Source organism: Mycteria americana, chromosome 1 (assembly GCF_035582795.1).
Source record: "Mycteria americana isolate JAX WOST 10 ecotype Jacksonville Zoo and Gardens chromosome 1, USCA_MyAme_1.0, whole genome shotgun sequence".
NCBI classification, from domain to species: Eukaryota; Metazoa; Chordata; class Aves; order Ciconiiformes; family Ciconiidae; genus Mycteria; species Mycteria americana.
The window spans coordinates 69005754-69018593 of NC_134365.1; the positions used below are offsets into that span (position 1 = coordinate 69005754).

A 12840-nucleotide genomic window follows, 5' to 3' on the forward strand; every position below is an offset into this window, starting at 1 on the left:
GCAGATTTTCAAAAGTATTCAGCACCCATTTTGGGGCCGGACTTCCAAAGAGATTTGCTTTCCCTAGTAGAACAAAAATAATTTGAAAACATGTGCTCAACCCTCTTAACATTGTTTCACAAAAAGTAACAAAAATTGGATGCTGAACGCTTTTTAAAACTGATTGTTTCATTTTAGCAGCATGAATTTAGGTTATTCCTTTGCTGTGAAATTAGTGCATTAGTGAGCACTAAATGCTGCCTTAACTTCCCTTGCAACTTGGAATGGTATGCACTGCATTCTTCCTAAAGAGCTTTAGCACATTGGCAGTGTGGGCTTACAGCTCTGAAATGGGCATTTCCAGAGAGAATGATCTTAGGGTGCTACATGGGAATGTTAATGTAACGAAATGTGGCCGTGTTTAGATGAGAGCATTTCACCAAAACACAAGTATTTAGGGGACACATCTCTTCAGAGATGACTCCAAAAATAATTTTATCTTTTCAAAGAAAGACAAAACTGGTTTGAGAAAGCTTTACTATAATTCAGGCTACCAACTAGTTTAAAAAGTTTGTGTCATCTGAAATTTTTAAGGAGGCTTTTTTTTTTAGGTACTCCAGAAAACATAACTAGCAGTAAATAATTCATATCTTCCCAGCTATTCTGCTGTGCCTAGTGGTATTGTGCAACTGGTTGTATTGGCCAGTAGCTGACAGCAGAAATAGTGCTGCTAACATCAGTACTTTTGTATCTACTTTAGATAGGTGGTGAAATCATTCTGTGGACATACCTGCTTCTAGTAAAAATATGAAAAAAACAACCTAGTATGTTTGAATTAAGTGAACAATAAACTATTGAATAGTTCTATAAAATTAAATCCTTCTTATACTTCTTCCCATTATTCCATTTTAAAAAATCAGGTTTTGTGAGGTTTTTTGAGATAAACGTCCTCCTTCTTCCGCTCCCCTTCTTCCTTATCTCCTCATGTACGCTGTTGCACATTGGAACACCGGAGTCCTTGATGACATCTTTTGATGCTATTTTAATACTCTTCGGTAAAGAGTTTTCTTTCTTTAATTGCCCATTATGGAAACAGTGTTGTCAAGATAAAACCACATCTACCCAAGCTTTTCCTCTCAGTTATTTCTACTAGTACGTGCATTTATTCTAATTAAAAAAAATAATTATTGCTTATATCAATTTAATTTTGTTCTTGACACATTCCCAAAAATGGAAGATGACGTGGACAATTTTTCTCAGTCGGTGATGTCCTTTAATTTCTGTTTTGAAGCATTGAACAACATACTTTAGAGATTCAAGGATTTTTTTTTAATGTCACAAACAAAATTGTTCAAGTTAAAAAAGAGAAAACTGTTTAGTTTTTAGAGATATGTCCACCTCTGCTATATAATATGTAAAAGTAAAACATTACTATTTTATTCTGTGAGATGTATTGGAGGCAAACCAGAAAGTTGGTTATAAACTTGGACATAAGTCTACCTTTAGACTTCCCTGTCCTCTTTAGTTAATTTTTTTTTTTTTCTCCAGATTTACATCAAAATTGTCCTGGGTGAGGACTGCACTTAGAATGAGATTTCATCTCATTTCAATGCTTCACTTTTTAAATTTCTTACTGTATGTCTCCAACCTACATTTGTTAAAATAAATTGGTATTTCCATACTGATTTAAGTCACTAAATTAAATCTAGGAAATTGCTCTCAACAAAGTGCAATTCCAAAAACAGTTTTCATGGTTTTTTGATGTATATTTGTATCTGCTTTAAGAAGCTTCCATAAATTAAAAAGGTATTTCTTAGAAGATTGAAATGCTCATTTCGTAAATAGTGGGAAAAGTAAAGGTGTCTTTACACACTCTGTACGCGTGAGGCTGGATTGATGGATGGAGAGATGGACAGAAACCTGCTCGTTTGACATTTCAAAGCAAACATCATGCTTCTGAGAGAGACCTGTAGGTATCTCATCTTTTATGATACTACAGGGTAAGGTTACATTCTCATTACAGTTCTGCTTCATCTTCATTGAAAACTTATCCCTGCTAAGTAAATGGGTTTGGTCAGTCCTTTGAAAGATCACTAACAATAGACTGACTCTGTTAAAAAGGACCTCTCTTGAAAAATTGATGCTATTGCTTCCCCCTCTTTTTCCTTGTTTCTTTTGCTTGTGACACAAATTTTTGCTGGCCTTCCATTCAACGTAACTGAAGGCTTCACAATTCCGTGGCATAAGTGTAGAGTATCATACTGTTTGTTGGTAGTTATGTGAATTTATAGTTGTTTTTGTAAGGACAGTGTAAATTATTTTTTCCTTTGCCCATCTTTTCTTTCTTTTTCAGATTGGTCAGGTGAAACAGGAGCTGTCACGCAAAGACACCGAGTTGCTGGCCTTGCAGACAAAGCTGGAGACCCTCACAAATCAGTTCTCTGACAGCAAGCAACATATTGAAGTTCTGAAAGAGTCTCTTACAGCTAAGGAGCAAAGAGCTGCTATCCTGCAGACAGAGGTGAAATGGAAAATTCTGTACTTACTGACTTTTCATAGACAAAGAAATAAAAAGCATTATTTCTTTTCTTCTTGCTTAGGTTATATCCCATAGTCATTCAGTACTCCTTGTTCTGAGCACGTTGTATCTTTGATTATATGTTTGATTCTCTAGACGGGAGGATTGATCGTAAAGACACATATGTGTGTATAAGCACATGCATATTCCTGTGAATGGATACACACTTGTACTACATGCTCCACTAATGTGCAGTCACTAATATTATTTTTCCTAGGCACAGCTAAATTGGAAGTTGCAATGCCTGAGCTGGGGGGATTTATTTCCAATGACCTTGTAGCTAAAAGAGAGCAGAGAAAGAAAGAGTATTCCAGTAGCACACAACTTGCTGAGGCTTCACTGCTACTGTCAGCATGTATGGGAACTCTTGCATGTAAGCCTGTGCTTACAGCTGAAATATGGGCTTTCATGTTTTTTGATGCATATTCCAAGATAAAGGAAAAATATTTTCAAAACTGTGTTTCGATAAGAAATGCTTAATCAATGCAGTCAATGCATAATCATATTATGTAAGACACAAGTGTATATCTGAACATCACATGAATAATAAATACAGCGTAAATTTATTGCTTCTGGACATTCTTGAAGAACAAGCATGAAATGTTGCGTGAAGAGAGCATTTCAATCCCGGCTTGGAAAATTGTAGTGTTAGTAGAAGTCCAAAAGATGGCGGTCATGCATCAAAAAATATTTGTGTTGTTACAGCTAAAACAGTAAAAAGCCAAAGGAGCTATGAAATAGGCATGCAGAAAACTTGAGGGTAACACTGGTAGAAAGATTCCATGTTACAAGAGTGTAAGAGAATTTATTTGAACTTTTTACCCTCATGTAGCTTTCCTTTAGCCATGTTCGGTGAATCTATGGGTGCACATGACCTTGTTCACATGCAGAAATCAAGTTACACAGTAAATATCTTTTGATGTTCTAAGATGGCTTTTCTGATTATTCTCAGATTTATTTGGAAGTTGAAATTGCAGAATCGGTTTCCTTTAAAGCAGTACTGTTGTAGACATGACAGTGAAAGACTGTGAGTGACAGAAGTCTTGCAGGGAGAGATAATATCTTTAGTTATTAGATTTAACTGACACAGATATGGAAGGAAATTCAGACAGGGCCCACAAGTTTATCCACGTCTGAAATAAGGGCAGCACTTTTGAAGTTTAAGTACAAACTGAGAATGATAGCTCTGTGTTAAACTTGATTGAATTAACAGATAATTTCAGATGGGTAAATAATTTGAGGTGACTGAACAGGGAGGAGATAGCAGATGGAGAGGTGTTAAGCTTCTCTGGAACAAAAAGAGATAGGTATGCACTCAAAATCTTATCTTTTTTAAAAAAAAAAAAGCCGTTAAAAACTTGCCTTCCTGGTTTCCTATTGGACAGAAAGAAAATGGGTTAAGTGACCAATTTTAGTTGTGACTTAATTCTACAAGCTAGAAACCTTAATTTTGAATTTCTGCTTTTATTTTATATTGATACTTCTGGATTATTCACTTGAGACAAGGTTCATTTGCATTAGTTGGTATAACTGTGAAAGTGTGCTAGTTTACAGTCATAAACTTCTTGTTAAATTTGTTCATTCTTTTTTGCTAGTCAGGAATGTACCCTAGATTCGTACGTGTTTATTTTTAAAAATATTTACATTTCAAAATATCATTGGAAGTAGGTATTAGGTAAATAAACGTTTTAAAATGTGAATTGCAGATTTTGATCCATTACAGTGATTGAAAATAATATAGATATATTAAATCACTGTGCAGTTTTGTGACAAACCTACAAAGCTAGAAACACATTTCTCTTCATACTTTTAAATAATAAAAAGCAGTAATTTTCTGCCCATGAGAGATGAAGTTCTTGAAAGAATGTACTTTATTAACAAGTTAAAAGACGAACATTTTGATTTCATTCTAGCTGAAGGCCAAAGGAGTTTCTTTAATATAGAAAATTATTCTACTCTCTAACTTGTAATATTACTAAATAACCATTGTGAATATTTGTCCTTCACTGGGTTCTTCCAAATGAGATTCTCATATAGCACCACAATACAAAACCAAATCTGGTTCTTCCTCTGAAACGTGCAAACTCTTTTTTACTAATAAAACGTGGCTGAAAGGCGGGAGGTGGGAGGGAAGGGTGAGAGAGATTTTCTACTTACTGCTTTTAGTTTATTCACATAGTTTGCTTCCACATATTGTAAGTGAAACATAGCAACTGCAGTAACAGTGAAAGATTATTTTCTGTCTGTCTTTCAGTAAGGAGTTGCTAAAACATTAATGATACTGTTTTAGAATGATGTTTTTATGATAGATTTAATGGATTCAATACAGTCTAGCATGTTCTCCACAGTAAGATGTAGCAATCTGGTACGGATTTAACACATACGAGCTGTTGTTGATTATCAGGCTATTGCATGGTGTCAGAATAGATATTTTGAATGATTCATTTATGTTCCTGAGAATTTTTATGTAATTCCAAGAAGATATTTATACTTTTTGAAAGATAATCACATCTTTTTCATCCTTGCTGATGTTCTTGACAGAAAGCTCAACAATTAAATCATCATACACAGTTACTTTCCTTCTGTCTTCACAACTGATCCTCTCAAGTGTAAGATTGAAACATGTTGATAAAATACAGTGGTGAGATGTTTGTTGTTGCATCCTGTGATGTATTTGGGGTTTTTTTTAAGGAAAAAGTATTTTTCTGTACAAGAGTTTTCACTGGGAATAGGGTAGGAATGTGAGATCCTGCCTGGCCTCACTTGTTGACAGCACTGGTCAATGTTAAAACATAACTAGCTTCTCTCTATACACCTCGAGAGAGTTATGAGGAGGGAGAGAGGTGCATTTTCTGTCATATATTGACAGACATCTTCATAGGGGATTGGTATTTTAAAGTCATATTTAAATAAACATTTTGAGAGAAAAGAGCATACCTTCTTAAGCCTCTGCCTTTTAGTCTTCTGTTAAAGAAAACTACAGGTAGGTGGGGAAAAGATGTTGGTATAATATCTCAAAAATGGATTTGCCACCTGCCACACTAGAACTACAAAGAACAGTGAGCTGTTTGTGGGGTGTTTATCTTGAGGGCTATTGGGTGGAGAGGATATTGTGGTTAACTTTTCAATTTGTGAAGGAACCTTTAAAAATAGCTCTAAAAATGTACAATCTCTTTGTAAACAAAACAAAAAATAAATCAATATTTATTTTGGAATTAAGACTTCATCTATATAAAGTTTGTGTTTTGCCCAATGAACCTTTTAGCTTAGGTCAGTGCCAGAAGGTATGGGGCTTCAATGGGAGGTCAAATTAATCAGTGAAAACATTGCCCTTTATTTTTGTATATTGCCCAAGCTGGCATGGTTCTGCAATTGGTCTGTTCCATGTGGTAAATTCAAATTAATATTCAGTAAAAAAATTAATCCAGTCTTCTGGAAGTATTTTATTTGCTCTGAATGTCTCAGTAGAACATAAAATTCTCTAAGGGTCTGGCTTTACTGGGGCTTACACTAGCATTTTGAAACTATAGTAGACTCTCCCAAATCAGAGACAGGGAGTGGATCACGTTTAGTGAGGAATATGCGAATGGGAGATGGGTGTCTCTAGCAAGACTTGTTAGCACAAGCTACATTAAGACCTATGCTGACACCTGTAAGCATTAAACTCAGCTCACAGAACTGAGTTCACTGTGTTTAGATATTTAATACCATGTGCTAGAGATTTTGGAAGAACAGTTGAACTGATTTCTGACCTGAGCAGGCCCTGGAAACCGTACATCTGTCCCGCATTGAATTTATAACCCTAGCGAGAACCAAACAGGCTCTGCACAAAGCCAGGTGTGTGCGCCTCTGCTCCATGGTGTAGTCATGTAATCTAAGTTGTCCAGGTAACTAGGAGCTGTATGTTCATAAAGAATTCATTCTCAATTCTTCTACAAGCCTGTACTGGCTATTGATGCAATTTGTATAGGAAGATGAAGAGTCAACTCTAAGGTAATTAATAAGAAAGATCAATGTCAAAAATAGAGAATTAAGTCTTGTGAACTACCACTGCCTTCAAAATCAGTCAGTAAACATAGCTTTTAAGTCTTAATTACAGACTATGCTATCATGAAAACACCTTAACTCTTACTGTCTTTATATGATGTGTTTGCAAGATAGTAATAGAATGTCGCAAAACTGATCCTTTTTAAAATGTACCCATTTCAGGTACTTGGAGACTTCACATAGCAATATCTACTGTAGGACAAAAGCAACATTTCACCTCGCATACCAAATATAATTTTATGTCTTCCTCTGTGCATTTCTCAATTATCTTTGAATTCTGAGTGCTGACATAGATAGAATTACTTCAACATCTACTTTAAAAAGTAGCTGAGTTTTGTTAGAAACCATAGCAAGCTCTAAACACATATTTCAGGATTGGTATTCTGTCTTCCTTTTGCTGCCATGAATGTAGTCATACCAACAGAGAATAAATGTTTTGAATTTTGCCATTACAGAGAAATCAGGGCTTGGATGTAACATAGGGGAGCCTGTACTTTCTGATATAACTGAAGGGTGTATGGCTTGGTTCACTGATATAAATCAATAGTTCAGCCATGGTTTGAACAGGTGGCAGGTAGATGGGAAGAGTCACTCAGTCTCAGGAAAAGAGTCGAGCACTGTTCTTTCTAGGCATCACTGACATCTTCCTAAACCCGAGTGGGAATCACCAGTGTCATAATACCCTGACAGTGGAGATGATGGTAAAAATGAGAAAAAACATGTGTGCAACCTAAGTCCTACTGACTCAAGCTCCTGAGTCAGTTCTGAAACTCACTGTGGACTTTTGAAAATTTTAGTGATTTCCCTAAGCTATAAGTTGGAAATATTCTTAAAGCTAAGACATAAATCTAATTACAGAATCCAAGATTTTTAAAAAGGCTTAGGAGTAAATTTAAATTAGATATTATGTCATATATTGTGTTTATTCTGGTAGTCATTGGAGCTACTAATGTTGTAGTTTTTCGTAGAAATTTGGAATTCTACATGTTTGCTGTATGGCTATACGTATTAGGAACAGAGTCATAGAGTATTATTTACTGCTACTGGAAAATTCTGTGAAGACAGATCAATGGTTCCAACACAGTTTTTCATACATGGTTCTTACAGTGAAGAAATTTAAGTCTTCTGTACGGTACTCAGCTGAAAAGAGGTACCTGTTGTACCTGTATCTAGGAAGGCTATTGTGTTGAAGGTGGCAACAAATGTGCATATTTTGCTAAAGCTTCATGGGCAGTTGGACGGTACGTGCAGGTCAAGTTAGCAAGCCCATTGTTATACGAAGGACTAGCAGTTGCCTGAGCTGTACTGTAAGATTTTACTTGCCATGCATAATTAAAGACATGGAAGTCTATTACTGTGAAAGCAGTTAGGTTAACCCAGGGTTAAGACAACACCATCCAAGACGCAGAAGTCAGGAGAAGGGGCGTCAGCACCTCAGTAGCTATTTGCCTAGTCGTTTCCATGTGCAGAGAAAATCTTAAGCTGACTTTGTTGAAGTTGGCATCACCTGACTCCCACAGACCTCAATTCTTGTCACTGTGGGAGGATGCCATACATAAACTGAGCTGACATGAATAAACAAGTGCAGTGTTCTGCCAGGAATAGTGCTAAGGTGATGATTGCGTGTCCTGCCAGCCTTTGAAAATATTCTTGAAAGTGTTTTCTGTGGTTTCCTAGGCAGGGACCTCACACAAATAAAACCAGGAATGCAATTTACCCCAAACCATAAGCTAATATAGAGTTCAAAGAGAATAATCAATCAGAAAATGGAAAGCATTCTGTGGATAAATTTCTGTTTGCAGATGTCCTCTTTTCACTTAATACTGTGCTGTAGGCATCTGGACTATCTCAAATATTTTGCAACACAACTGTTGAGAGTATGTGGATTTGCTTGTGAGGGAGATTTTCAGTTTCCCTTCAAGAATGAATGAAACTGACTCTTAGCTTTAATAGTAGAGATATCCGGAGAAGAACATACCTAATCAATCTATAAAACTGCGTGTTTTTAAAAAGAAGACAAAGCCTGATCCACCTGCTAAACTTTTCATTACAAACACTAGCAATCCTATAAATCATATTTGGGTAGTACCTGGTACTCTAACATCACTGCAGAATATACTCCATGCCCCACTTGCTGGGTGAGAGGTCAGGAATGTGATTTTAATAACGTATGTGTAAGTGAGAAGGCTACAGACGTAGAGGTGGCAGTGGGATTGCAGTGCTGATGGGGAGAGCAGGGCAGTTCTTTTCCCCACTGGCAAGTGCTTATTGCTCTGTGTAAAAGGAATCAGACAAAACGGCAAAGGGTTTTGTGGGCGTAACATACGGTAAATGTAGAGCCTTAGAGGCAACTTTTCCATTAGCAAATTGAAATAAAGTGGAATTAGAATAACACATTAAAACTAAATGTTGCTCAAAATGCTGTAAGCATAGTGACTACCTAAATTCTTTCCCTAGCTGGAGTTGTCCAAGTCATCTTTTCACTTCATGTCTCTGCTAGCCTCTGCTGTGCAGAAGGACCAAGAAGTTCATTGATCACCCTGTTTACTCTGTGTGACTGATGTCCTGTAATAGATTCAGCTAACAGGAACCAAATCTGATACTGTCAAATAAGATTAGCAGCCAAGCTGGCAGATTTGAGCTTTGTCTGAATGCCGAGTGGATAGGGGTCAGTGAGTTTCTTTTGGTATCTTGAGCAGGTTGGTGGTGTTGGATTTCGTATTCTACAATGGTCTTTGAGATTAGTCTGTGCTCTGCGGTGACCTTATTCTTCTCATCAAATTTATATTCAGATAGCTCTGATTCCTTCTCCCATTTCTTTTGTCTTGTGAGCTCTGTGTTTCATTTGTGTAAGAGAAATGCAGAAGGAAAAGCAAAAGCTTCTCAACATGCGGTTTTGAAGTTTGAAGATACCATAGAATGCCTAGAGTGTGTTTCTAAATTTATTGAAGCCATGGGAGCTCTAAGTATGTTTATGTGTCCAAATTGCACCTACAATATCCTGTACTGTATCATTTGTTCCATTTTATCTTCCATATAAAACTGCATCCTGCTGAAAACACGTTACATTTAAACTATTAATGTTGCTATTTAAGCCAAAATATTCTTAGCCATCCTAAGGTAACCCTCTTTCCATGTTTTGATCTGCAGCGGCTGCAGAGGACCTCTGCTTTCATTACCTCCAGGCTCAGCTAATACTCTGATTAAAACCTAGAATATAAAGTGACTGTTCGGTACTAAGAGTCAGTGTTTAAATCTCTGAACTTTAGTAACGTTTCAAATAAAGGGCCCAGTTTTCCTACATATAAGAGAACTTCTCAACAACACATTGTGTTGGCTTCTACTTTGAGGAAAAAAATTGCAGAGTTGCATCTTACAAGACTGAGTTATGTCAGAAGTATGATTTGAGGTTTTCCAAGAAGGAGCATTAGTCTCATATAATTTGGGAATAAAACTTTTATTTTTACTGTTTAGTCTGCTACCACTTGTGATAACTGTTTTATCACAAGCTTATGTATGTTGAAGTCTCAAGTAAGGGATGTTAGTTTTCTGAATCTATTTGTAATTTGACAGCGCTTGCTCCCTTGTGGAAGTGTAGTTCAGCTTTTCTAAAATTTCCCTCCTTCAGCGCTAAATAAACTCTGTTTCTGCATGTCTGAATCTAGGTGGATGCGTTACGATTACGTCTAGAAGAGAAGGAGACTATGCTAAATAAGAAGACAAAGCAGATTCAGGAGATGGCAGAGGAGAAGGGGACTCAAGCAGGAGAGATCCATGACCTCAAGGACATGTTAGAGGTGAAGGAACGCAAAGTTAATGTTCTTCAGAAGAAGGTAAGTTTGTAGAGGTCTAAGTCAGGTACACATCACTGATGCATCTCGAGTTCTAAATCTGTCAAAAAGTTTGAACTAGCATTTACATTTTGGAGATTAATGATTGAGTCCATTCATGCAATGGGAAGATGGTGAATGATGGATTTCAGTTTGAAGTTTTGAAGAAGAAAATAGAATTCAAAGCAGAGGTTGTTGCCTTTCAGTGGTTGCATGTGCTGGTTCTGCTTCCACTTCATTATTAACAATGACTGAAGTATTTATAGGAGGGCACATCATCTGAAAAATCAATCCTTTCACACCCACCATCTTAAAAAAACCACGCTGATTTAAAGCACAGGGCACTGGGTGACTATGACTTCAGTATGTGACTAAATGAATGAGGGGTTGTATCAATAGAAGCAATTAGGATGATTCCTCTGTAACTTACTGAGAAAAGTTCATTAAGAACTTTATATAACTTTCATTAGAAATGTTGTTTTATTATACTTAATATTTCTTGGGAACTACTAGAACAGGATAATCAGGGTTCAGACTCTCCTGCATATCTTTCTGGATAAGAAATGTAGACCTTGTCAGTGAAACGGGGGAGGTCTGGATAAGAAGAAGTAGACCCTGTCAGGGAAATTGGAGAGGTTTCCCAAAGGGCATTGAGTCCTAGGGCAATAAATGTCATTATGGGTGATCATTTGCAAATTGCACACAATGTTTCCCAAACAGCTGCTACACATGGTAAAAAGAGAGAAATGCATGTATCACAAGAAATTTTAATTTACAGAATATTTTTTCCTCTGTATTTTTAGAGAAGCTGCTCTTGGAGCTCATATTCAATGTATTAGGCTGTGAACGTGGGTTTTTTCTAGGCCTTTAAGCAATTCTATTGAATTCTTGTAATTTTAATAGTTCAGAATATTGATTAATTTCTGATGCCTGGCCAATGCCTTTTCTTCTAGTATATAACTATGAATCATGAGGGTTTAGTTCATGTTCAGTTCTGTTACGGCAAACTTCATGCAGGAATGGAAGTTCAGGCATGGAGTTTAGCCATAAATAAGTCACTAATGATTCTACAACAGAGCCGTAATTCCTAGTCTTCGTGGTCTCATTTTTTGACTGTTCATCTTCTTAGAAACACAGATTTCTAATTTTTGTGCTGTGCTTTCTCTTTGTTTTCAAAATTGGTCATGCACACTCCAAACATTGATTGATATCCCAGCTGAATGTTTAACCAAGAAGTGGGGAATCTGACATTTGTGTAAATGTTAAATGTCAGGGAGGTTGGTTTACTTCCATTTACTCTTACACTGTTTTTTCATGTTTTCTTATTTGCTCTACTTAACTCTTTAGGATGATCTTTCATTGGTTCATTTATAGGCAGTGCTAAAGGTTCTCTTTTCGCTCATTTTTTGTACTTGTTTTCTTGAAGCCACTGTAATCCATATTAAGACAGTTTCATCTTGTCTCTTCATGTGGCTAGCCTATTTTTTGAGGTTCATTTGCTCCTGCTTTCCAATAAAAGTACCTGGTTTCTTCACACTGGAAAGTAGAGGGCCCAAGCTTATAGATTAAAGGCTTTAAGATCTTGTTCTCCTAGATAGCTCAACAGAGGATAATGCTACCATAATAAACTGCAGTTGGAGTTGTTTTGTAAACCTGTCTCTGAGCTTCTTAAACAGAGAAACATATAACCTGTTTATAGAAAAATATCTCTTTTCTGCTGCTAACTAGAATAACATGCAGAGATTTGAATTTGCTTCAGCCTTCAAGTTTTTGGAACCATTTCCTTTAACATGAACAGTTAAATTGTGAAGTTTTTAAATCCAAAGATGATTTTTTCAGTTTCTATAACTAGCAATTGTAGAATATTTTTATGGAGAATCCAGCTGACAATACTTTTATCTGAGGTTCGTGGTGCAATATGGAATTTCTTTTTATTTTTTGTATGGACTAGGGTAAATGAACACAAATTCAGTCCTTTAAAATTTTAGGATCGATGTCTTTAACTGAGTTTTTTGATTGGTTCTCCAGACCTAGAATCTAAGACTAGGTTTGGGATTTTCTATAGATTGGGCTTTGCATTTTCTTGTTTTCTTTAGCATTTTTCCACATAACAGCAGAGCTTGAGAAAATACCTAAGGAAGGACAGGTCTGATTTTCTCTACGTACTGTGGAAGTCATGAGAACTTGCATAAAATCTGTTTCAGGTGCTAGAGAAAATTATGAAGTCTCATTTTTATCTTATATATATATATGCCTGTCCTTTTTTGACTGTACAGATAGCTATTTCTGCCCTCTGCCTGGAACTTCAGAAGCCTGTAGCTCCTCTCATGTAAATGTTTTTCTCTTAAAGCTTGTAAACTGTGATTTACTTTTTCTTTTTTTGCATTTCTAGAGTGCACCTTGTTA

At 36.3% G+C, this 12840-nt stretch overlaps 1 protein-coding gene across 3 annotated transcripts in view; it reads left to right on the forward strand.

Annotated features, from left to right (window-relative positions):
• Nucleotides 1-12840, forward strand: part of ERC1 (ELKS/RAB6-interacting/CAST family member 1) — a 315343-nt gene that overhangs the window by 92553 nt on the left and 209950 nt on the right. For all 3 annotated transcript variants that reach the window (XM_075504308.1, XM_075504326.1, XM_075504315.1), the window contains 2 exons: nucleotides 2333-2500; nucleotides 10270-10437. In XM_075504308.1, coding sequence (XP_075360423.1) covers nucleotides 2333-2500; nucleotides 10270-10437 — 336 coding nt within the window. The remainder of the gene's footprint in view (nucleotides 1-2332; nucleotides 2501-10269; nucleotides 10438-12840) is intronic.